A 26,291-nucleotide genomic window follows, 5' to 3' on the forward strand; every position below is an offset into this window, starting at 1 on the left:
AGTCAACAGAGAGCATGAGAGCCAGAGGATACATGCAGACAGGAGCTTCAACTCTACACATGCACCCAAGGAGCCCTGAGCCACTGCCCATGGCTTTGCCCTGGTTTCCAGCGGCAGGTTCTATAGCTCCCTTGGTCCCATTCTTGGAGCAGGAATGTAGAAGCTACTACACCTAGACTCCAAGGAGCAGGGGTGAAGCCAAAACCCCTGCTTGAGCAAGTAGGTGTGGACCGACTAAAGACTGGTGCCCCAGCACAGGGGCCTATAACGCAGTATCAGTTTATTTGAGGGCTATTTTTCTAGCCCACCCCCATCTTTAAAATACAAAAAAATAGACTTTATTCTCTTAAAAATACATTCCGTTCGTTCAGTACATGTTCTGAGCTGTGAAGCAGCAGGAAAATAGGGCCCCTTTCCTATGATCTTGGTTGAGGCTTTGAGGAGAGCCCTGTTCCCCACTCGGGGTATTCAAAAGATAATCCCTACAAGCAGCTCTTCCAAAGCAATCTTGCCAGAGTTTGTTAACAAAGAATCCCACACCAACAAAGGCAGCCAGGGACCCAGCCTCTGGGACCCTGTTCCTTTACTGGGAAGTGGTAGCACTTGGCACTGACCCACTAAATCTAAAAAACTAAAACTGCCCCAGGACAAAGTCCAAGAACACTAGAGGCCCTCCCACACCCCAAAACTCTTGAGAGGGGAAGAGCCGTGTGCAAGCTTGTCTGCAACCCAGACTGGAATTGTTGGCCCCACTCACATCCCTTCCACCCATACTTATAACCATTTCCCTGCCATGGCTTCTCTGGCCACCACCCTTGTAGCTTTCCCTGGTAGTTTTAGTATCAGAGCAGAAAAGACCAGCTCCTGGCATGTAGCCAGCTTTATTTTCTCCAAGAAGCTCTGTGGGGACAAGTTCCCCAGCTTCACCAGGAACCCTCCCACTACCATACACCTGCTGGTACATTTTAAGTTCGAGCCAGGCTGCGGAAGATTCTTGTCATAAAGTGGGTTTGTTGGCTGGGACAGTGGGAATATTTGGCTTGGTTAGACAACTATTCAACTACCAGGTCTCCCTGCTACTTGAAGGCTTCCTCCAGGACCCCTGATGGTGAGGTCCTGGTCTGAATGGTCACACCTTGGCTGCTTTTCAGAAATGTGCCTTCCTACTTTGGAATCTGAGGCCAGCCTTGCTAGCCATTTGAAGCCCAAAGGACATGAGCCTCAGCCTTCACTCACTAGTACAAATGCTATTTTCTGCAATGCTGAGAACATTTAAAAATAAAATCTATTTTACAGAGGTCCTAGAAAGTATGCAGATTAAAGAAACAAATACAATATTTATCCTGAAATAATTGTTACAATCAAACCCTATTGCACTCAGATTTCAAAATGGCAGCCCCAGTAAAAGGGCACTACAACTGTCCCTTTTCCATAGAGCATTTTGAGTAGCAGCAGATGTTGGTGCTGCTGAAATGTGGAAGGATCCAGACTTTGGCACCAGGAGCTACAGCACCAGAATCCAGGGCTCCAACACCCAAAGACAAAAATTATTGGCGAGATCTTTTTAGGCATGTCGGATGCCCTCCTGTTTCCATCAGTGGAGAAGAGCTACAGACTTGTTTCTGTACCCGCAATTGACCACTACAGAGGTCAATTTCCTTTGAACACTCAGGGCTGCCAACTGGTTAAGGAGAATGGTGGGATGCTGCAGAGAAGGGGTTGCATCCTTCAGTGAGCAAGTTTCTGGCCAGTGAGCGACCCAGGAGAAGCAGCAGGAAGAGATCTTAAAAACAGCGTCCTAAGTAGTGCATATGAGATGGGATGTGAAGAGGAGAGGCAAGCCACATGAAAATGCCTTTAGATTGGCAAACTCTGGAAAACTAGTGTGGAAGTAAGGTAGGTAGGTGTGACCCAAGTCACCTCAGGACAGCCTAGTCTGGTGCAATCATGGGGCAGGATGAATGTTGGGGCCCATGCTGAATTGAGGCAGGGAAGGCCACTCAGTCCTCTGTCTTCCCTCTTACCAGGAAATCGGAGAGAGAGGAACAGGAATGGGAGTCTTGTGCTACAGAAAGCACCTGGCCTGACAGGCAGACATCTGTCTGGCATCAGGCAAAGCTGGTGCCACACAAGGCCTCTGACACCATCCAGTCAAAGTCCTTCACTTAGCAGGTGGAAATGCAGGAATAGGGAACTTTTCTGCCCTCACTTCCATGAGACTTGAATATAGGGTAACTAGAAAGCATAAGGCCCAGAGAGACGACTGTAGGCAGGAGGGAAACTCTTATAGACAATACCTTCTATAAGTAAAAATCAGCCCACACCGGATGGTGAAAATGGGGATCTCAGAATACAAGATCATTCATTTCAAAGAACTCATTTTACAAATAGGGAAACAGGCTTCAGGAGGACAATGATTCTCCCAAGGTCACACAGCAAGGAAGTAAAGCCATGGGGAAAAACCAGCTTTCCAGACTCCTGGTCTAATGCTCTCTTGTTTGAAGGCAACAGCGTCTGCTTCATACAAGCAGCTTTTGAAGGGGACCCTTCTTTAAATTGAGAATGCTACAGAAAAAGCAGGGCCAGGAGTGTACAATCCTTTTTAACTGCCTTATGTGACTGGTATAAGAAAACAAATCCATTTGTATTTTTGTGGCTTCCTGAAAGGTTACTGCACTTTGAATGTATAAACCTGAGGTCCTCGATGGGCAGGAATCACCTTTCCTCCAATGAAGGCATGTAATGATAGTCAACCTGCAGAAACCAGAGGCCGCTTCCATAGGAATGCATCAGCGCCGTAAAGTGCGAAGCCTCCTCCACAGGAATGGAGGAGGAAAAGGAGGGAGTATTCTCAGTCCGTGCCTTCCATGGAGCTATTGCTTGTGGAGTGACCACAGGGAATTGCTTCTTCCTGCCTGACTTCCCCCTTGCTGGGCACGTCCTAGAAGGCAGTGTGCCGTGTCAGGCCCAGCTCAGTCTAGGGATTTTCCCAAGATGGGAACATGAAGTTAGCTGAGGTCTCCAGCCACAGGAAAGAGCAAGTGGTGCCAGCAGCATTACTGGTGCCCAGGGAAGGAGACGCATGAGGCTTGTGCACTTCCAGGGGCCTTTGGAAAGGGGAGCAGAGAGCTGGGGTGGGGGAGGGATGTGTCATTCCAATGGGCATCTACATGCTCTGTCCCCAAGAAACTGATCAGCCAGGGGGCCAGGTCAGAGAAGTTTCAACTTGAAGGGTAGCTCAGAGGCAGCATGAACCCCTGTGACTTTCAAAGTCTGAGGAACTCCAAGTAGGAAAAAAATGGAAGCCCCCAGAAAGGAAAAAAAAGTTGATAGCCGGTCATTCTTGTACTTGGGCCCTCGTGGTAAGGAGGCAGAAATCAGGGCATTCATTACCCACACGGAGAAGGGGCTGTTCTATGATACAGAAACAACCCACAAAGCAGCAGAGGAGAACTTTCTGCTACTGTTTCTGGTGGTGGAGTTTCTATATCTTCCCATTTGGGGGCCAGAGTGGCCCAAGCTACCTTAGGGACAGGAACGAGGAGAAAGGACTCATGCATCAGGGAAGGCTGGGCCTAGGGACTCTGGTTTGTAGTCTCTGATTCCCTCTGACCAACGGGCAAAAATTACCTGAGCCACAGCCCAGCTTTCTACCAGTCTCCCAGCCAAGGCCTTGTGCCTAGCCTGGAGAACTGGTCTTGGAGTCTTCACAGGGCAGGAAATGGAAGAGCTAAAAAGCAGCAGCAGAGGAGACAGAGCAGACCTCACCAGCTGGCTCAGTTTTCCTCAGCACAAGGCCTGTTTGGTCGTAATCGTTCCTCGGCCCGGACTCGCCCAGGCTCTGGTAGCCCTTGCTTCACGGGCAATTCAGACCGCTCCAGGGAGTTGTGCAGCCGCCGGTAGACAGTAAGTGTGCAGTCTTCACCCTCCTCCTATGCCAATAAATGAAAAAAGTGAGCTGCAGAAGATGGTACAGCAAGGACCAAGACACCCTCACTTCCTACCCCAAATGGGCACATCCCCCCCCCCACCCCCCCCACCCCCGCACCTGGCAGAGACACACAGGCCACGTGTGACAGCCAAGACAGGCTTTTGTTTGAGAGGCCTATATAAAAATTCCTTACAAATCAGAATACAATAGAACTCCAAGCTGTTGGGAAAAACTGGGGTAGACCAGGGGACTCAGCTGACCAGGAGCCTTACAGGACAGAGCCTAGGACAATGGGAGCATGGCACGGTACCCCTAAGTGGTGGTCAGCAGTCCTAGAGTTGCATGCTTCATGCACTCAAGGGCAGGCTGCATTCTGGGGTGAAAGCCATTTTGAGGTAAGGGTGGGGGCTAAAGAAGGGTATGTGCCAAAAAGGCTAAATAGCTCTTTTTTACACTCCCCACTTTGAATTACCAAAAAACTCACATGCCTTCCCGTTTATATCTCATTTCTGGCCCTCATCCTGTACCTCCTCTCTTAGGTCCAAAGTTTCCAGGGCCCAAACTCCTGTCTTTCTCCCCACTGCTCTGCTGCAATTGTGCCTTTTGAATGTTCTCCTTTGTCTTCCCAAGCAAATGCAAATCAAAGAATGAAAGTATGAGTAAGAAAGACAGCAGGATGGAAAGAGGGCTGGATTAAGAGACGCCAATTTCCAATTCCAATCTTAGCTCTTGTAGTAACTTACTTGGGTGATCTTGAGCACTTTGTGTCTGTGACCCTCAGCTTCTGTATCTAATAAATGGGGATTTGAAGGAATGTGTGTCTTGGGCAAGATGTCTCTAGGCATCATAGGTTCCACATCTAAAAGACACTCGTGGGGACCTGTCTTTCAGATACTGTTCTGACACTCTGACCCTCAAATAAAGCTGGTGGTTCTGGATTTATCTATCTTGTACTGAGCCAGGCTGAACCAACCCTGCCCTCAGAAAGGTATAATGGGCCAGATAGCTGTCTAGGACAAAAGAATGTGACACTTGCATATGAAGTTTATAAGGTAGACCTAGGGGAAGCCCTGGCTTTCTTCCCCCATATGCTAGTGACCTGCAAGACCCACTGTCTGAGGCAGCAGGACAAGAACTTGTTCACCAAGCCATCATGTCTGAAAGCTCTCAGAGCTTCCGACTTGCACCCAGAGCTTCCCTGTCAACTCCAGCTGCTTCTTATGCTTCCAAATACTGATCTGGGAAACTCCTCAGACTTCTCTGAAACGCAAGAGAACAGAGGCCAGTTTTCCTATGTGTGTTGCCTTCATGATTGAGAGCAAAATGGAGAAGACAAATTGGAAAGGGAACGTTGGAAAATCACGCTGCTCTCTGCCAAACCCACCTGATTTCACCAGTTCTCAGAGAGACCCAGTTTTACCCAGTGTTTCCCAGCCACATAATTCCCAAATCGGGTTACACAAACAGGGGCAGAGAAAAGGAGAAAGTAAAGGAGGACCAGGGCAGAGAAGGAAAGTTGTGGGACTCACCATGCCTGATGAGTGGTTCCAAGCTGCAGCTGTGATGGCATCTCCTACCCGATTCCGACGGGTGAGCACCTCTGACACGGTGAGGCTACTTTGGGTCCTTCTGGAGGACAGCTCTGGGCCATCTCCTGAATTTCCTACCTTTCTAGTGCCCTGCTCAGAAAGGTAGGACCTGGGCTGTTCAAGTTCTGAGAAGTCTGTGGAAGACCTCTGGGTGTAAGCATTGGTAGATTCTACATTTCTACCTACTCGAGTTGGGGGATCTTCTAAAGATTTCAAGTCTCGCTTACTCTTCCAGGCGTTCCGTACAGTAACGTGTCTGGTGTCAGAGGAGCCCACCTCTGAAGGGGCACTATGGCTTTTCCACCTGATTGTCTCTGCTTGGGGGGCGTGGCTATTCCTCTCCACAGAATCTGATGGCTTGATTAGAATGCTGCTCCGAGAGACCACTGTTTCTGGCCTATTCCTTAGGGGCTCGTCTCCCATTTTTTCAGCTTCTGTGAGCTGCAGGGTGATGTCATGTTTATTAATAGAGAGCTCAAAGGGGGGGTTGACATGGTTGCTAACTGCTATGCGCTCTGGGGGCCCCACCTGGATGTTGCTGGTGGACGTGTGCCTCTCCCTTGGGGCCTCACCTGGGATGGCTCTAGGGCTGCTGCTGCTGTCAGAGGGGTAGATAGTAATGCTGCTTGTCACTTTGTTTGGCCCTGGTTTTGAGGTGGATTTCTGCTTCTCCATCACGGCCTCAGTTCCAGATCCTCCCATGATTTTTTTCACATCTTTATCAATGATAACAGGTTTGATGACAGCTCTAGACCGCAAGGCCTCTCTGGGGCTAAAGGGTCTTTGGTTTTTTACCCCAGCACCATTGGCATCTGAGAATTCCATGGCATTGATAAAGGCCCTGATAGGTTTCACAGATTCGTTTTCTATCCCAGCATGTTTATCATTCTCAAATACAGAGTTTCTAGGTCCCATGCGGGATTTGGCCTTTTCTCTAGAGTTAGGCTGTAGTTTGGGCTCTGGCTCAGGAGTGATGGTTGTGCTTACCAATTTGGCGGTAACCAGAGATGCTACGTCCAAGTCATCATCTGAGTCAGGCTTCTCTCTGCCACTGGACTTGATGACCCGACATCTCAGGGCTTCATGTTGGCTACTATCTTCCATCACAACGGCTATGGACTGCTCAGCTCCTTCTTTATTTGGGGCTGAGAATCCAGGAAGGATGTTCTCCTGGCTTTTGGAGCTATAAGGATACTTTGATAAAATAGGAGCCTTGGAATTTTGGAAGCTGTTATCAGCCTCCAGGCCATTGGCAGTCTTTTTGCCCTTAGACAGTCCTTCTGAGGAGGATCTTCGAGATGAGGTCAAAGGTGCAATGATCTTAGAACAGCTGGAATCTGTAGCCAGAGTTATTTGATTTCCACTGCCAGGAACCTGTCCCCTCTTGCCAAAGAGGGCCTCTGGGGTATCAGAAGCCTTGTCAGCTCTACCCAGTGTGTCACTGGGAACAGATCCATGGGTGGAGTCAGTAAATGTTCTTGTCGTCTTCTCTACTTTACCCTTTAGTCCGCTGTCAGTGCCTGGCTTGGGAGATGACTTCCAAACTTTACTGTGCTCCTGAGCAGCTGGAGGGTAGCGGCTAAGCACTGATGGCTGCTCCCTGGACTTCTTCCCTTCACTCTGAGATGATCCAGGTGTAAATCGGTCTTCAGTTCTCTTTGCTTCCTGAGACCCACTGTCTGTACCTGCCCCCATGTTGGAGGCTTTGGCTGCCCTCCTATTGGTGAAAGTGGGAGAGGAAACCTGCCTGTTGCTCAGAGAATAGTTTTCATTGCCAAGAACAATCTCCCTATTCCGGAGCCTTTCCCGCTTATGCTGAGGAGACAGCTCCCGAGATGTGTGCTTGGACACAGATGCTTCACCACCATGGCCTCTAGGCTTAGTCCTCTCATGCCTGCCTTTGCTGGACAGGAAAGCATCTTCCCCTTCTACCTCCCCATTTTCTAACTCTTTCTGTTTCTTGATTTGTAGTTTTATTTCTTCCAACTGATTGGCTAGGATTTTGTTTCTATTTTGTTCACTTTGGTAATTATCCTGAAGGTCATTATTTTTGGCCCTCATTTTCTTAAGCTCTTCTTCCAAAGATTCAAAATGTTTGATCTGTGTCTTAAGTTTCTCAATCTCTTGGTTCAGATCCTTGACTTTGTTGTCCTCCTGATTTCGGTTCTTTTCATTTTCTGTTTTGTTTCTTGTTTCATTCTCCACCTGCTTGAGATAATCCAGAGTGCCCTTCCTTCTTGGCTCTTTGGATGGCAGGGTAGAAGGGATGCCATCCTCAATCCGTAGGTCATTCCTTTCCAGAAGATTAGACTCGTTCCTTGTATATTCTCGGTTCATTTTCTTGTTCTGCTCCAGTTTTTGGGTGAGCTCTTTTATCAATTTCTCATTTTCCTTCTCCTTTTCATTCAAGTATTTTCTCTCACTTACAAAGCTCAGAGTCAATGATTTCAACTTTTCTAACTCTGACACTAAACTCTGCTCAGTTTTATCCAGGCGATCCTCAGAAGACTCCAGTTCTTTCACTTTGACTCTGAGCATTTCCAGCTCAGAGGAGATTTTCTTGGTCAAATTTCTCTCCTCGTTTAGACTCAAACAAAGCTGGGTACAGTCATTCTTGCTCCTGCTAAAGGCCTCCTCTAGCTTCTCCAACTCAGCCATTCGTTTCTGAAGCCGCTCAATCTCGGATTTCAGTTCCCTGGTGAGGTTTTCCTCCTCTTCAAGTTTCTCCTTCATCAGATGACACAGGTCCTCTGCTCTCTTAATCTCCTCATCCTTTCCTTCAATTCTCAGCACCCGTTGGCGCAGCACTTCAATCTCTGCCAACATGCTGGAATTGCTGCCTTCTGCTTGAATCACCTTGTCCTGGAGATCCAGGAGCTCATCCTCTGCTTTTTGGAGGTTTTTCGTGGCTTCCTCCAATTCATCCAGGCGGCGACTTAAGCTTTGTAACTTGAACCGCAGATGGCGGCTGGAGGCAGTATCCTTGTAGCTAGTAAATTCAGCCATATCTACTGCCAGCCAACGTGGGCTCCCAGGGGCATCCAATTCCACTTGAGGAGATGAGAAATGGTTACCTTTCTCTTGGCATCCACAACCTTCTTTGGCAGCTGGAAACCATTATCAGTCTATAGAAGGAAAGCAGAAGGCAAGTCAGTTAGCAAATCTCAAACCTGCACTTTAGCTCTAAACTATAAAGAGTTCCCATTTGTAATCCTTTTACGTCAAACATAGCAAGTGCTATGTTTGTTGAATGACTGAATTTAAATAAACCTGCAAGAAAACACTGGTTCTTTACAGTTGATATTGATTTTACCCTGATGAAAAATGCTACCAGAGGCAGCATGGCAGAAAGATGAGAAGGAAGCCCCAACACATGGTAGGTATCAGAAAATCTTTACCTTTCTATAAGCCATTAAGTAAAACTAAACTTTAGTTTTACTTAGTTGTAAAATGAGGACAATGATGCCTACTGTATCTCTCCACTGTGTTGTTTTTAGATAATACATGGAAAGCTCTTGGCACTAAACAATCCTGAGATTATTGTAAAAAAGTTATCTTTCATGAACTATTGTGACTTGAAAATAATATAATCTATACAAAGAATTGAAATGTTGTACTTAATTTCTGTACGATGAATTGAAATGCATTCTGCTGTCATGTCCAACTAAATAGAACAAAAAATTTAAAAATAATGATGATGATGATAAAAATCTATCCACCTTGCTATATAAATGGCAAGCTTCACAATGTACTAACATGATCTTCCCTCACCTGTTACCAACATCTCTTCTCCAAACAGTATAGGCAGATTTGTAAATGAATTTAGGTATGGCTTGGCCCTAACCAACCAACAGGAAGTTTCAACAAACTTTGCCCTTTGGTTTTATAACAGAAAGGCCCCAGACCCTCAGATGTGAGGATAGAAGTGTTTCTTCAAAAACAATTTCATGGGCTAGGGTTGTGGCTTGCCCACAGTGGTAGAGCACTTACTTACCTAGCATGCATGAGGTACTGGGTTCATAAAGGTACTGTATATATATATATATATTTTTAATCTCACTAGGGATACACACCAAACAGTAACTCAAAGGAAACAGAGGAAGGAGAAAGCCAAAGTGGGCTATGGCTATAGTTTTGTATTTCATTTCCTCATATTTAAAATGAGTGGGTTACTATTATGTATTTTTTAAATATTTATTAATAAGAGTACTTTTATGAAGTATATTCCAATGTTTAAAGTTACTTTTTTAAAAGGGAGAAAGAGATAAGATGCTATCAACAAAGACCAGAAGACCTGAAAATTAACCAAACAGATCAGCTAGAATTTTTTAAAAGCACATTAAATGCAAATGAAGAGAAAACAGTAGTCAAGAAGAGATATGACTAAATAACAAAAGGCAGCACAGAGTTAAGAAGATAGAAAGAGAGATATTGTTAAATGACAAGGGAAATAAAGAGACCAGCATGAGGAAGTTTAACAGGAAGCCCGAAAGGATGAAACAGAAAGAACAGGCAACAAACAAGTTGCTTTGGGCCTCACTAAGTTGGTGACGCTGGCTTTGAATTTGATCCTCCTGGCTTGGTCTCCCCTAGGCTGCTGGGTATATAGGCATGCAGATAGGCACTATTCAACAACAGTGGATGACAGATTCTTCTCAAGCTCACATGGAACATTTCAAAGTAGACTACCTTCTAGACCATTAAACATACCCTAACAACTCCAAAAGAATAGAATTTATATGTTATATGCTCTCAGACCATAAAGGAATTAAACTGGAAGTCAGTAAAAGAAAGACAACTAGCAAATTCCAAAATACTTAAGCGATTAAACAACTCTCTTCTAAATAAGATATGATTCAAGGGAGGAAATCCCAAGAGAAATTTTAAAATATTTTGAACTGAATGAAAACAAAACTAAAACTTATTAAAATCTGTGGGATGCAATAAACACACTGCTTAGAGAGAATTTTATGGCATTAAATGCTTACATTAGGAAGCAAGATACAAAATCAATAATCTAAGCTACCACCTTAGAAAACTAGAAAAGGAGCAAATTAAATGTAAATTGAGCCAGGTGGATGGTATGTGCCTATAGTGTCTCCTACTTGGGAGGCTCATTAAAGAGGATTGTCCAGGAGTTTAAAGGCCAGTCAGGGCAATATAACAAAACTGCTGTCTCTAAATCAATCCATAATCAAAATTAAGTAGAAGAAAATAAATAATAGAAATTAGAGCAGAAGCTGAAAACGGAAAATAATCAGTAAAGGGGGCGGGGGAGAATCAGTGAAACCAAAAGCTGACTCTTTGAAATGATAAATAAAATCAATAAGATTTTAGCAGGCTGACAGAGAAAACAAACTACTGTTATCAGAAATGAAAGAAGAGACATTACTAGAGATGAGATCTCATCACAACAAATCTCAAGGACATTAAAAGGATAATAAAGAAATTTATAAACAACTCTCTGACCACAAATTTGATGACCTAGGTAAAAATCGGACTAATTCATTGAAAATTACAATCCTTCTATTAGACAATCTGAATAGGACGATATCAAAGAAATTGAATCAATATTTAATAACTTTCAAAAACAGTGCACACGGGGCCGATATGGGTTCATTGGTGAATAATACCATATATTTAAAGAGAAAATTTTCCCAATTTTCTACAATTTCTTCCAGAACATAGATGTAGTAGGAATAATTTCTAACTCATAGAATGAGGCCAGCATTACCTAGCCTTGAAGACATTATAAGAAAACAAACAAAGGGGCTGGGGTTGTGGCTCAGTGGTAGAGTGCTCACCTAGCATGCATGAAGCACTGGGTTCGATCCTCACCACCACATAAATATAAAATAAAACTATAAAAATAAAAAATATTGTGTTCACCTAAAACTAAGAAATAAATATTTAAAAAAGAAAACAAACAGATGCAAAGATATTCCACAAAATATTAGTAAATCAAACCAACAATATATAGGAGTTATTATATACCACCATCAATTGGGAGTTACCCCAGATATGCAAGGTAAATCACATCACTAGGTTAAAGAAAAATAATAATAATGATCACTGTGAACAGAGGCAGAAATTGCATTAATAAAATCCAACATCTACTCATCATAAACAAACAAAGAAACAAACAAAAAAACAAAAAACCTCTCGGCAATCCGGAAATAGAAGAAAATTTCCTCAGCATGATAAAAGAATAGCTACAAAAAAGCTGCAGCTATCATACTTAAAGGTAAGTAACTCAAAGTTTTCTGGCTAAAATTAGGAACAAAGCAAGAATGTACTCTTTCACCATTCCTTTCAATACTATACCAGAAACCTAGCTAATACAATAATAAAATAAAAGGGATACTTACTGGGAAGGAAGAAATAAAATGATCTGTTTATAGCTGACTTGTTTCTCTATGTAGAAAATCCAAAAGAACTGACAAAAAAAGCCACTTTGGAATAATTATAGCAAGGTTGCAGGATATAAAGCTAATATATAAAAGTCAGTTGCTTTCCTATATATACCAGCAATGAACAAATGGAATTTGAAGTTAAAAACACAATACCTGTTTCTGTTCTATCCTTTAAATAAAACTTGTTCTCTAAAAAATAAAACCTTTGGGTGACAAGCAAAGAAAACAAAAAAAAAAAAACAAAAACAAACAAACAAACAAACAAACAATACCAAGCTAGGGTTGTGGCTCAGTGGTAGAGCACTTAGGCCCTGGGTTCAATTCTCAGCACCACATATAAATAAATAAAGGTCCAGGTCCATCAACAACTAAAACAATATTTTGAAAAAAATACCAGTTATATTAGTCACTCAAAATGGAAATAGGTATAAATAAAAAATGCAATATGTAAATTTTGTATGTCAGGCAAACTACAAAACACTAATGAAAAATATCCCAAGAGTTAAATAAATTAAGATATATTCCACACTCATGGGTAGGAAGAGTCAATATTATCAAGATATCAATTCTTTCCAACTTGATCTATAGATTCAACACAATCCCAATCAAAATCCCAACAAACTGTTTTGTAGATATCGACAAATTGATTCTAAAGTTTATATGGAGAGGAAAAGACCCAGAAGAACTGGGGGAGCATGCCTATAATCCCAGCAGCTCAGGAATCTGAGGCAGAAGGATCATAAGTTCAAAGCCAGCCTCAGTAACAATGAGGTGCTAAGCAACTCAGTGAGACCCTGTCTCTAAATAAAATTCAAAATAGGGCTGGGAATGTGGCTCAGTGGTTGAGTTCCCCTGAGTTCAATTAACCCCACACCAAAAAGACAAAGAAGAGTCAATACAATATTGAAGAGGAACAAAACCAGACACTGATTCTATCCAGATTCAAGTCTTACTATAAAGCCATAATATTTAAGACACTGTATACAAGAGAAAGGATAGATAGATCAATGAACAAAATAGAAAGTCCAGAAATAGATCCATATGAATATAATCAATTGATCTTTAAAAACAAAGGCAATTCAATGAAGCAAATACAATCTTTTATAATAAATGATACTGAAACTGGACATCCTTATGCCAAAGGAAGAAAGAAAAAAATCTGGACATAGGCCTTACACCCTCCACAAAAAGTTATCTCAAAATAGACTGCATACCTAAATGTAAAATGCAGAAACTATAAATTTCTAGAAAACAATACAGAGAAAACTTAGATGACCTGGGGTATAATGATGACTTTTAAAGACACTAAGTTATCATCCATGAAACAGGACTTCCTCAAAGTAAACAAATCTTCTGCTCTGCAAAAGACATTGTCAAGTGAATGAGAAGACAAGCCATAGACTGGGAGAAAACATTTGTAAAAGATATCTGACAAAAGACTATTAACCAAATAGGCAAAGAACTATTAAAACTCAATAAAAAGAAAACACAATTTAAAAATGGGCAAAAGTCAGGCTGGGGATTTGGCTCAAGCAGTAGTGCGCTTGCCTGGCATGTGTGCGGCCTGGGTTCGATCCTCAGCACCACATACAAACAAAGATGTTGTGTCCACTGAAAACTAAAAAATAAATATTAAAAAAAAAATTCTCTCTCTAAAAATGGGCAAAAGATCCAAACAGACACCTGCCAAAGAAGATATATAGATGGCAAATAAGCATGAGAAAATCAGCATCATATAGCATTTTGGAACTGCAAATTAAAAAATATAAGATACAACCATTGGGCTGCAGTTGTAGCTCAGTGGTAGAGTGCTTGCCTAGGATGGTAAGGCCCTGGGTTCGATCCTCAGCACCACATAAAAACAAATAAACAACAACAAACACATAAATAAAGGTTAAATTCTTTTTTTAATATTTATTTTTTAGGTGTAGTTGGACACAACACCTTTTTTATTTATTTATTTTTATGTGGTGCTGAGGATCGAACCCAGGGCCTTGCCTGTGCTAGGCGAATGCTCTACCGCTGAGCCATAACCCCAGCCTCAAAGGTTAAATTCTTAAAAAAAAAAAAAAAATATATATATATATAACTATCAAAATGGACAAACTCCTAAACAATGACAACACCAAATGCTGGTGAGGATGTGGAACAGGAACTCACTCATTGCTAGTGGCAATGCAAAATGGTACATCCACTTTTGAAGATAATTTGTCAGTTTCTTAAAACTAAACATTCTTATAATTGATCCAGCAGTTGGACACCTTGTTATTTACCAAAATGAATTGAAAACTTATATCCACCCAAAAATCTATATGTGAGTATTTATAGTAGCTTTACTTGTTTTTTTTGTTTTTTTTTTTTTTTTAATATTTATTTCTTAGTTCTCGGCGGACACAACATCTTTGTTGGTATGTGGTGCTGAGGATCGAACCCGGGCCGCACGCATGCCAGGCGAGCGCGCTACCGCCTGAGCCACATTCCCAGCCCAGCTTTACTTGTAATTACCAAAACTTGGAAGCAACTCAGACTTCCTTAGTGGGTGAATGGATAAACTGATGCATCCAGGTAATGAAGTACTATTCAGTACTAAAAGGAAATAAGTTATCAAGCCATGAAAAACAGAGGAACCTTAAATGTATCTTACTTAGTATGATTCTAATTATTTGACTTTCTGGAAAATGCAAAACTATGGAGACAGTAAAAGGCTCATTGGTTGCCAGGAGAGAGGAAATGAAAAGAGTGAACAGGTAGGACATAGAGGATTTTTACGGCAGCGAAAACTCTCTGCATATTAATTATGGATAGGTATCATTATACAACAACATCAAGAGTGAACTCTAGGGCTGGGGTTATACCTCACTTGGTAGAGCACTCACCTAGCATGTGTGAGGCACTGAATTCGATCCACAGCACCACCTAAACATAAAAAAAATAAAGGTGTTGTGTCCATCTACTATAAAAATATTTTTTTAAAGAGAGAGTTAGAGAGAGAGAGAGACAGAGAGAGAGAGAGAGAATTTTTAAAATATTTATTTTCTAGTTTTCGGCAGACACAACATCTTTGTTTGTATGTGGTGCTGAGGATCGAACCCGGGCTGCACACATGCCAGGCAAGCACGCTACCGCTTGAGCCACATCCCCAGCACATAAAAAAAAGAGTGAACTCTAATATAAAGATTATAGACTTTAAGTGTTATTTTAATGACCTCAAAAAAGATAAGGATCAGTATAACTGATGTGCTAAAAAAGAGACCATAGAGGATAAGAGTGGGAGCAAAGAGAGCTAAGGTTGTGGCTCAGTGGTAGAGCACCTGCCTCACACATGTGAGGCACTGGATTCGATCCTCAGCACCACATAGATGAATGAAGGAAGGAAGGAAGGAAGGAATGAATGAATGAATGAATCAATCAATCAATCAAATAAAGGCATTGGGTCCACCTACAACTAAAAAAGGGGTGGGTGGGTGGAAGACCAAGTGGGAGGGTACTGCAGTAATCCAAGCAAAAGGCAGTTATGGCCTGGACCCTCACGTTGGCAATACAGGCAGTAGAAAGTGGGCAGAATTCTAGCCATGTGAAGAGATTTGTTCTTAGATTGTATGTGGTGTGTAGAAAAGAAAGCAATTAAGTGTGACTCCAAGGTTGCTGGTCTGAATTTGGAAGGACAGCATTATCATTGATTCAAATGGGGATCAATACAAATGGAGCAATCTGAAAAGAAAGATCAAGAGTTCAGTTCATGACATATTAGTTTTAAGATATGTATCAGTCATCCAAACAGAGACATTAAAGAGGCCACTGCATATATAAGTATGGAGAGCAGTATGGACTGAAGATATAAATCTGTGAGTCAGCTGCGCACAGTGGCATATGCTTGTAATCCCAGCAGCTTGGGAGGCTAAGGCAAGAGGATCACAACTCAGTGAGACTCTGTCTCTAAATAAAATATAAAAAGGGCTGGGGACGTGGCTCAGTGGTTAAGCACCCCTGGGTTCAATTCCTGGTACCCCCAAAATAAATAAATAGTAAATAAATAAATCTGTGCATCAATAACAAATGGATGGTTTATGAAGCCATGACCTGGATGAGTTTGCCAAGGAACTGACTGAATACAGGTAAAACAAGAAGTCACAGGTCTGATGGGGGGGGGGCAATATTTTTACTGATAGAGATGTAGAGAAACTAGCAAAGGAGACAAAGCAAAGTCAGTGAAGTAGACAGAAAACTGGGGAAAGTACACAGCATCATGGAAACCTAGCAAAGAAAGGAATGGTCAACTCTGTCAAGTGACAGTGACTAGAAGAGAGAGAAAATTGAGGCAAAGGTGTCACAAGGATCACCAGCATGTTCCTGAAAGCACTACGGACTGGGACCAAGAGTGTAGCTCAGGGGTAGAGTGCTTGCCTGGCATGTGTGAGGCTCAGGGGGAAAAAAATCTTTTAAAAAAACTTAAAACAGGAACGGTGTTGGAAACAGTGACATTAAAATAGAATGAAGTCATTAGAAATCAGGGGCAGTGACCCAGACGATGACCACAACAATAAGAGTACTGGATGATATAGTCTGATAAGATTAGGTTCAGGGCTGGGATTGTGGCTCAGTAGTAGAGCGCTCGCCTAGCACGGGCAGGACCTGGGTTCGATTCTCAGCACCACATAAAAATAAAGGCATTGTGTTGTGTCCATCTCCCCCCCCCCCCAAAAAAAAGGTTCATTCTCTCTCTCTTTAAAAAAAAAAGATTAGGCTCAAAACTAATAGAAAAGAAAGAAGAAACAAAGAGCCATAGAAGAAAAATCACTTCCATTTGAGGGAAGAATTTACTCCAAAAATAATTCAATGAGAAAGCCCAGAACAAAAGAAAAGCAAATAAAAGCATAAATGCCAAATGCCAATCCTCTCTACCTTCAAGAACATGTCTGTGTCTACTGGCTGCACTTTAAGCCCAGAACCACCAGATGGAGCACAGCTCAGCTCTTATACACAGCAAGGCCTGGAGCCCTTGGGAATACCAAACAGGGCACCCTTCCTGCCTCCACCTCACCTCTAGCCCTCCCCCAGTCTATGTGCTTCCTCATTTTCCAAAAATGAAGAATAACTTGTTTGCATATTTATATAAAGAAATGTTTTCCCTTATTCCCATCACATCTCCTACTTTTGAGCGCCACATACAAAACTCTTGCCTTTGGCCTTCTGCCTAGTGGCACAGCAAAAGCCAGATCAATTTATACACAGAGTGGAGGGGTGGGGACCAAACTAGGTGTGGGCCATAAACCAGTTTTAAATGAGTAGAAAGATAAAGGATTTGTATTGACACAACTGTTATGATAAGACAACTGGTATTTATGTCTAAAAGTACTTTAAAACAGCATATCCTTATAAATATGTCTAAAACCACCAAATTATATCTTAATAAAGCTATTAAAAAAAAAAAAACAAACAGCTAGGCCAAGTGGTACACACATGTATCCCAGTTAGCTACTCAGAAGGCTGAGACAGGAGGATCACTTGAGTCCAGAAATTCAGACCAGCCTGACAACATAGTAAAGAAGACTTGTCTCAAAACTAAAACAAAACAAAAAAACCCCAGTTTATCCTCCACCTGTTACATTCCCCTCAACACTTCTTATTTTAACTAGTTTAAAAGAGAGTTTTCATGGACAATCCCTTCTTCAAAAGAAGAAAATGTTAAATTTTAGTACAGCTCCATCTATAAATTCTGAATTAGAAGAGTCCAGTTTTAGTGATTTGATCAGTGCCAATTCTACGCATCCTGTTCAAGACTCTTAAATAATGGAAATCAATCAGTATAACATAAGAAATGAAAAAGCAAAATACAGTAAATCCTGGAACTGTGAAGAGAAAGCAGGTATTACATAGGTAGCTAAAGATCATTAAGCAGCCAGACACAGTGGAATACTGCTACTCTACATTAAATTCTTTGAATGTCCTTATTGTTCCCAGGATGAAGTCCAACTCCGAAATGGCACAGGCCCTACACCTCTTCAGCCTGGCCTTCAACGGCATCAGCTCTGTTCTTGTGCTCTCTCATCTCTGGATGGTAAGCTTCATGCCTTCTTATTTCTTCAGATCCTACTTTAGATAAGCTCCTGTAGCACTCCTCCTTTCTGGGGCCCCAGGATCAGGGCCTCTCTTGCTTTTAGTCTTATGTATCCATCCCATCACTACATTTATCAAAATGTATTCAAGTTTTATTTATTCATTTTATTTTCCCAGCTTGCCAGCTTATTCACCACTGTATTCTTAGTGCCCTAGCACATAATAAATGCTTTCAATTTGATGATTGAATGGCTGAATGAGCTTCCTAATTAAGAAATGGTTGATCAGCCCTTTGGCATTAACAGAAAATATTAAAAATAATGTCAAGGAACTGCTCATGGATTACAAAAGAGAAAACCATAGGCAAGAGTGGATATAGACAGCACAGAACATCAGATCCTGTGGGAATGTTCTGAAAGATTCCACCCTGCATCACTTGCACATTATCTCAATCTAAATAACACCCCCTTCTAGCTTACATATCTATGCTATAGAAACAGGACAAAAATAACAAAACCACACCACTCTCTCAATAATCATTGTCCAGCTGTAGTTATTGGACCATGTGACAGATAAGAAGCAGAAAATAGGGCTGGGGTTGTAGCTTAGAGGTAGAGCACTCGTCTAGCATGTGCGAGGCCCCGGGTTCAATCCTCAGCACCACATAAAAATAAATAAAATAAAGGTATTATTTCCAACTACAACTAAAAATTTTTTTAAAAAGCAGAAAATATTTCTGGGTCTTCCTCCACTCCTCAAAATGCAATTTCAGAACAAAGATCATTTAGCAGCCAGACATAGTGGCACCTTCCTGTAACCCTAGCAACATGGGAGGCTGAGGCAGGAGGATCACAAATTCAAAGCCAGCTTCAACAATTTAGCAAAACCCTGTCTCCAAAAATAAAAAGTCTGGGGATGCAGCTCAGTAGTAGAACATTTCTGGGTTCAATCCCCAAAACCGCAAATAATAATAATTATTTTTTTTTAAATCACTTAGTCCACTAGTTTTCAAACTGGATTCAGTGAACCCTTTCAGGATGACTACTGAGGCAAAGAAAGCAGGAAGGTTTAAGCAGGATGAGTCACAGGCTCTTTCTCTCACTTAAGTCAACCAATTTGATTTTTGACTTTTACCATATTGGGCTCCTCACATATGACTATTTTTTTTATTGGTTATTCAAAACATTACAAAACTCTTGACATATCATATTTCATACATTCGATTCAAGTGGGTTATGAACTCCCATTTTTACCCCAAATACAGATTGCAGAATCACATCAATTACACATCCACACTTTTACATAATGCCATATTAGTAACTGTTGTATTCTGCTACCTTTCCTATCCTCTACTATCCCCCCTCCCCTCCCCTCCCATCTTCTCTCTCTCTACCCCATCTGTTGTAATTTAATTCTTTCTCTTGTTTTTTTTTTCCCTTTCCCCTCACATCCTCTTATATGTAATTTTGTATAACAATGAGGGTCTCCTTCCATTTCCATGCAATTTCCCTTTTCTCTCCCTTTCCCTCCCACCTCATGTCTCTGTTTAAAGTTGATCTTTTCCTCCTGCTCTTCCTCCCTGCTCTGTACATATGACTGTATTGAAAAAAGAGTTCTATAGCCAAAGACTTCAGTAGTCTTCTTTCAATATCCAGTATTTTTCCCATTATGCAAAATCACCTCTCTACAAAGTCTTCAGCATTTTTATAAAATGAGGAATTCTCAACCAGGTTTGGTAGCACACACCTGTAATCCCAGCTACTTGGGAGGCTGAGAGAAGAGACTCAAAAGTTCAAAGGCCATCCTGGGCAACTTAGCAAGATCCTATCTCAAAATAAAAATTTAAAAAGGGCTGAAGACATAGCTCAGTGGCTCAGTGGTAGAGCACTCCTGGGTTCAATACCTATTACCACAAAAACATTGAGGAATTCTAATTATACAAACCAGTAACAACAAAAGGTTATAAAGGAACAGATGGAACTATAAACCAAGTGCTACTATACACTAAGTACCTCATATATCTGTTTGTCCAGGAATCCCAGATCCACTATTTACTATATATGTTCTTAAATTATTTCTCTGAGTGTCACATCTATACAATGACAATATGGCAATCTTTGGGAATATACAGGGCCTAATAGAATGCACTGTACATAAGTCATAATAACAGTAACTATTATTACTATTATTCTTTTCAGCCTGTACAGTAACGTTATGGGGGCCCTCAAACTTATATAATATTCATGGCTCTTCTCTATGCCTCAGAATTCCTTCCCCTGAAAAAACAATATCAATCCAACCTACCTCACAGCAACACCCTGCAATAGTTAGCAAACTTATTTTGAAAAGTCCTATGAATACCTAAGGTAAGTCACACCAGGCAGAATCTTCCTAAATAACAACTTGCTAAGATCATTCTTTCTATCCAAGGTAAACAAAGGAGTAGATCAGAAATCTTTGACCTTTTAAGCCTAAGCACAGTCAGAAAGAAAGGCTTTGCTGCCTCCCAGACCATCTACAAAGGGAAGAGACAGACTCCTTTCTTCTTAGTTCTTCCCTCACTCACTGGTAAAATTCATTATTTAGTAGATGTAGATATTTAGGAAACATCTATGATACACCCAACATTTTATTTCTTTCTTTCTTTCCTTTTTTCCTCTTTTGTGGTGCTGGGGATTGAACCTAGAGCTTTGTGCACATGAGGCAAACACTCTACCAACTGAGCTATATCCCAGCCCACTGAGCTATATCTCCAGCCCTACACCCAACATTTTGCCAAGTGCTAGAATGAGAAAATTAAGACCTCCACCTTGCCTTTCTGGAATCAGACAGAAATAGGCAATTATAAAGCAATGATAAAGAAGCCTTGCCTGACCACCTCACATAATATAGCACATACCCTTCAGCTTCCTGCCTTTTTTAAAATTATGTTCTCCTTTCCTTTTTATTATTATTATTTTTTTTAGTTGTAGATGGACACAATCTTTATTTATTTATTTATTTTATGTGGTGCTGAGAATCGAACCCAGGGCCTCATGCATGTAAGGCAAGTGCTCTACCACTGAGCTACAACCCCAGCCCCTGCTTTCTGCCTTCTTACCCAACCTTTGTTTGTTTACCACATTTTACCATCATATATACACACTGGAAGGTGGCACCTGGGAAGAAAATTGTATTAATCTCAGATAATCATAGGAAAGTAAAGAAAGGGAAGGAAAACCTCATCTCTTAATGCCAAATTCTCTCACACCAGTGTCTAACTTAGTTCCAATTCACACTAGAAAGATGCCAATCATCATTCATTTAGGGCTCATTTCTGCCATTTCTTGAACTTGGTTCTAAGTGGTCCTATCCAAAATTTTAGAAACTGGCTCTTCTTCCTGTCCTGGCAATTCAGGAAGGTCTAAAATAGAACATAATCAGCCTGCCCTACCCCTTCTCCCAACACAGCTGCCATGATTCACTTCCTGTTCCCAATAATCATTTAAAGGAGGAGTGAGGACACTTCTTTAGTTTGATATATAAGTATACAAACTTAGGACTAAGGTCTCTATCTCAACAACTCAACTCTGACATGGTAGTGTGAAGCAGTCATACAGAATATACAAGTGAATGGACACAGTGTGTTTCAATTAAACTTTATTTACAAAATCAGGTAGGAGGACTGCAGGCCAGAGTGAGTTTGCCATCTCCTCTACAGGAAAAATCACAGTGTTATTTTTAAATAACTTCATTTTGACCATACCCTAGTTACCCATTTTAAAACCTTAAGCCATTGAGGCTGGGGTTGTGGCTCAGAAATAGAGCACTTGCCTACCATGGTGAGGTACTTGGTTTGATCCCTAGCACCACATAAAAATAAAATAAAGATATTGTGTCCACCTATAACTAAAAAATAAATATTAAAAAAAATATCAAGAGGGAGTAGTCAGACCCCTAAGGTAGTTGTTAAAAAAAAAAAATAAGCCATCAAAGCATTATCTCACTACTACTTCTTGAGTGTTTCTATTTAATTCTAGGCTTCAGTGATTTTTCCAGAAATCACAAATTCATGTATTTTGGACATGCAAATTTCAGGATTAGTAGATCAACTAACATTCAGAGATTCTTCAGATTGGAAAGGATGTAGAGATCATCTGACTCAGCCTCCCATTTAGTGTAGAAGTTATCTAGCAAGTAGTCATCCAACTCCTGCTCAAACACTTCTAATGACAGGAAGGACATTCACTTCCCCCCAGGACAACTCATTCCAACTTTGGACAACTCTAAGATTATATATTTTACTTGTTTTTCTTCTTAGCACATTTAACCACCTGATTGCTTGTGAATTTGTTTATTGCCTGCCTTTTTTTTTTTTTTACCAGAATGTAAGATCTGTGAGGTAAGGAATGTGGTTTTTTGAGGTTGTACTTATTTGTGCTGTTGTATCACCAGCACCTGAATAGTATTCTAGTACACAGGGTGTATTAAAATAAATAAATGTTTATTTGAAGGAAGGTGGGAGGATAATGTATTTGGGGAACTTAAAGTAAGTCAGCCTGGCTGACATGAGAGGCACAAGAGGAGGGGAAAGTAAATAACTGATAAGGTCTGAGAGGTTGATTTGAGACTCTTGAAATCTTGGAGCAAATGCAGAGGCTAAGGTCGTAATGTTTGAGGAACACTTAGAATTTCCTCATCTCCCTTCTCCCCAACATATTGAGCCTTCACTGTGCCATTCTGATGGTGAACACCTTTTCTCAAGCCCCTTCAAATTATGCCACCCACCGAAATGCACTATCCTAAATTTTGTAAATACTTCTATCACTGTAGCCATGATATTTACTTTATATATTTGTCATCCTGTACTAGGCTTTCAGCTCTGAAAGCAGGGGCTGTGTTACCTTCCTTCTACTGTCCTGAACATTAAACAAATGTAGTGTTTTAATGTAGAAACCTTTAAAAATGTTTGGTAAATAAATGACCGTAGGGGCTGGGGATGTGGCTCAAGCGGTAGCGCGCTTGCCTGGCATGCATGCGGCCTGGGTTCGATCCTCAGCCCCACATACAAAGATATTGTGTCCGCCAAAAACTAAAAAATAAATAAATATTAAAAATAAAAAATAAAAAAATAAATGACTATAACAGTTTTATTGTATTCTGTACTGGCTAAACTACATTTAGATTTTTTTATATTTTGTCTTTTTTTTTTTTTTTTCAAATCAGGGTACTACATTCTAGGAAAGATACTTAGCTTTTATGTCAAAGGCTGCAAACACAAATATCAGAGATCAGGCCAGTAATGTAAGCAAATGTCAGGGGCCTAGAAGGATTGTGGCTAAGAAGGAAGATCAGCCCCTACTTTTATATGAAATCTCTTAAACGTAGTCAACAAATTCAAATAAGAAAAAGAACACCATTATGAAGGCCCTCTAAAACATACTGATATACCTTCAAATGGACATGGGAAGCAAATTTGGAACCTATTTTAGACACAGGTGTTGAGAGCCACAGCCAAAAGAGTCCCCCAATGAACAGCTCCGTGGTCTGAATGGGCGGGGAAACAGCCCAACGAGCATCACCGCAGAGGAGCCAATCAGCTGGAAGTTTGCTGGGGCAAATAAATACATAAAGGCAATAAATAATAAAGGCAAACTTATATCAATTCTATCCAAATGCATATTTTCCATATATGTTTCAATGATTTCTAATGTCTTTCTTGCTTCAGGTGTTAACATGCGGGGTGAATTTGGATCTGATGGACCTTTTAGGATATCAAACAAAGGTCCCAACTCTCCTGTTGGTATGCCTAGATAAGGCCTTAAACCAATTTATGTCTCCTAATAATTTTTGAAAGTTGTTAAGTGATTTGAGTTGATCTACTCGTATTTGAATTTTTGGTGGAGGGACCATGGTTGAGGATAATAGAACTCCTAAATAATTAATTGGAAAATTTAATTGTACTACCACCAAAAATATTCCTACAGGAGTATTTTGGCAAAAAGGTCCATTATTATGGATACATTTATCTTATTCTCCTAACACTATTCTTACTAGGTATCCTGAGGCTGTAGGACAATTAATACTCAGAGGAATAAAAGCAGCAAAGGGAGTGTTTGGAATTTCTCCCAATAAAATTATTACTCCATATACTATGGATCAAATTGAAGAGTTAGCTAATGAGTTAAATACTTGGGCAATAATCATGTGCAAATCTAATGTTTCATTTGATAACCACTTACCATCTAATCCTTTGTTGTCTTTTTGGTCATCGCATTCTGTAATTTTTCCAAAAATGACAAGAAAAACACCTATCATGAATGCTCCAAATATATTCACTGATGGGTCAAATAATGGTACAGCAGCAGTAGTTACCCCTGATAAAACTTTTACATTTTTAGTACCCAAACAATCAGCTCAAAAGGTAGAGCTTAATGCAGTATTACAAATTTTTTGATGTTTAAAGATCTATATTTAATTTATTTTCTGATAGTCAGTATATAGTTAATGCTATAGTATCCCTTGAAGATGCTGGTAGGATTTTCCCCTTCCTCTACTGTTTTCTCTTTGTTTTCCACTATACAAAGTCTAATCTGGGACAGAAAAGATCCATTCTTTACAGGACATATCGGGGTACATACAGGATTGCCTGGAGCCCTTAGTTTGGGCAATGATTTAGCAGATAAAACTACACATGACATACATATTTTCTCTAGAAGAAGCTACAAATTTTCATAAAAGGTTCCATGTTAATGCTAATACTTTACAAAAATGTTTTTAAATAACTAAGGAACAAGCTAGACAAATAATAAAACAATGTCAAAATTGTGTGACCTTTTTACCACAAATTAATCTTGGAGTCAATCCTAGAGGACTGATACCTAACCATATTTGGCAGATGGACATCACACACTTGCCAGAATTTGGAAGACTAAAATATTTGCATGTTATAGTTGATACTTCTTCTGGATTTTTGATGGGCTCCCTTCATGCCAGAGAAATAACTAAAGATATTATAGCTCATTGCTTACAAAATTTTGCCACTGTGGGCGTTCCAAAACAGTTAAAAACAGATAATGCCCCTGGTTATACTTCTACCTCTTTTAAACAATTTTGCTCATCATTTGGTATTACTCACATTACAGGAATCCCATACAATCCACAGTGACAAGGCATAGTTGAAAGAGCTCATCAAACTATTAAAATGTACTTATTAAAGCAAAAAGAGGGAATTGAAAAGGGGTATATATTCCCCAAAGATAAACTTAAAATAATCCTTTTTACTCTAAACTTTTTAAATTTGGATTCTTCAGGGCTTAGTGCTGCGGAAAGGCATATGTGTCCAAAAAAACGTACATAAGCCCAAGGTACTTTGGAAGGATATTCTAACAGGACATTGGAAAGGTCCTGACCCAGTGATTGTCTGGAGTTGGGGGTCTGTTTGTGTGTTTCCACAGGGAGAACAGCAGCCGATTTGGATTCCAGAGAGATTATCTAAAGTGATTTCTACAGACCAAAAAGATGATGATTTGGCTCAAATCCATAACAGCTGATATCTAGAACTCCAGTTTGGCTATCCTTACATCTGTGACAGTGGTTCTCCCACACCTGGAGGCTAATGAAACCAGGATGCCTTTTTCAATATCTATTTTATTATTGCCCTTTCCCACATCATGAAGTTCTATTTTGTTTTTTGAGCTCATACAGACCTAGGTTAATGTTTTGCTGATCAGTTTTATTTTTTGACTATGGAGTTTTTAAACATTGCAATGGAGATTTCACCTGTAAAAAGTTACAAGGCCTCTACTATTATGTTATGTGTTATATGTATTATATTATGTGTGCACACTTGTGTTTTGTGTTGTATGTTTGTATGTGCGTATGTCCATATATCACATATGACAAGCGCTCATAAAAAAAATGGATCCAAATAATTTTTTCTTATTCACGTGATTTAAATGGTTTAATTTAAATTGGGTAAACAGCTATTGAGGATTGTTTTAATATGTGAACAAAAAAGGAGGTTAACAGATCTGTTTGTTTACTTTCACCTTTCCTTTTCATTATATTTAATAATTCTGTTCAGGATAATGTAAATTATTCAGAAAATTGTTTTCTTTTAGTGCCTGATGTTACATAATTTTTTCTTTAGCCATTATTGCCAGAATTCTATCTTCATCCCAGTGCCGGTGAAGACTAAGATAAAACCAAACTACAGCTTCTGCAATAGCTATCACTGAACTGCTTGCAGAACTTGCCTCGACTATGTATCACTTGTATGCATTGTGAACTATCTGTTGGTGCAGCGACTTGTGGTAGTGC

The 26,291-nt window shown here is 40.5% G+C and overlaps 1 protein-coding gene and 1 non-coding gene across 4 annotated transcripts in view; both read right to left on the bottom strand.

Annotated features, from left to right (window-relative positions):
- The window catches only part of Luzp1 (leucine zipper protein 1), a 91,805-nt gene continuing 65,514 nt past the window's right edge, over positions 1–26,291 (bottom strand). For all 3 annotated transcript variants that reach the window (XM_026403621.2, XM_077791418.1, XM_026403622.2), the window contains 2 exons: positions 5,461–8,645; positions 1–3,932 (listed from right to left, as the gene is read on the bottom strand). In XM_026403621.2, coding sequence (XP_026259406.1) covers positions 3,777–3,932; positions 5,461–8,526 — 3,222 coding nt within the window. In that variant the 5' untranslated portion in view covers positions 8,527–8,645 and the 3' untranslated portion in view covers positions 1–3,776. The remainder of the gene's footprint in view (positions 3,933–5,460; positions 8,646–26,291) is intronic.
- Positions 20,995–21,067, bottom strand: Trnav-uac (transfer RNA valine (anticodon UAC)). The gene has a single exon. It is a non-coding gene; the product is annotated as a tRNA-Val (tRNA).

Source organism: Urocitellus parryii, chromosome 11 (genome assembly GCF_045843805.1).
Source record: "Urocitellus parryii isolate mUroPar1 chromosome 11, mUroPar1.hap1, whole genome shotgun sequence".
Classification (NCBI taxonomy): domain Eukaryota; kingdom Metazoa; phylum Chordata; class Mammalia; order Rodentia; family Sciuridae; genus Urocitellus; species Urocitellus parryii.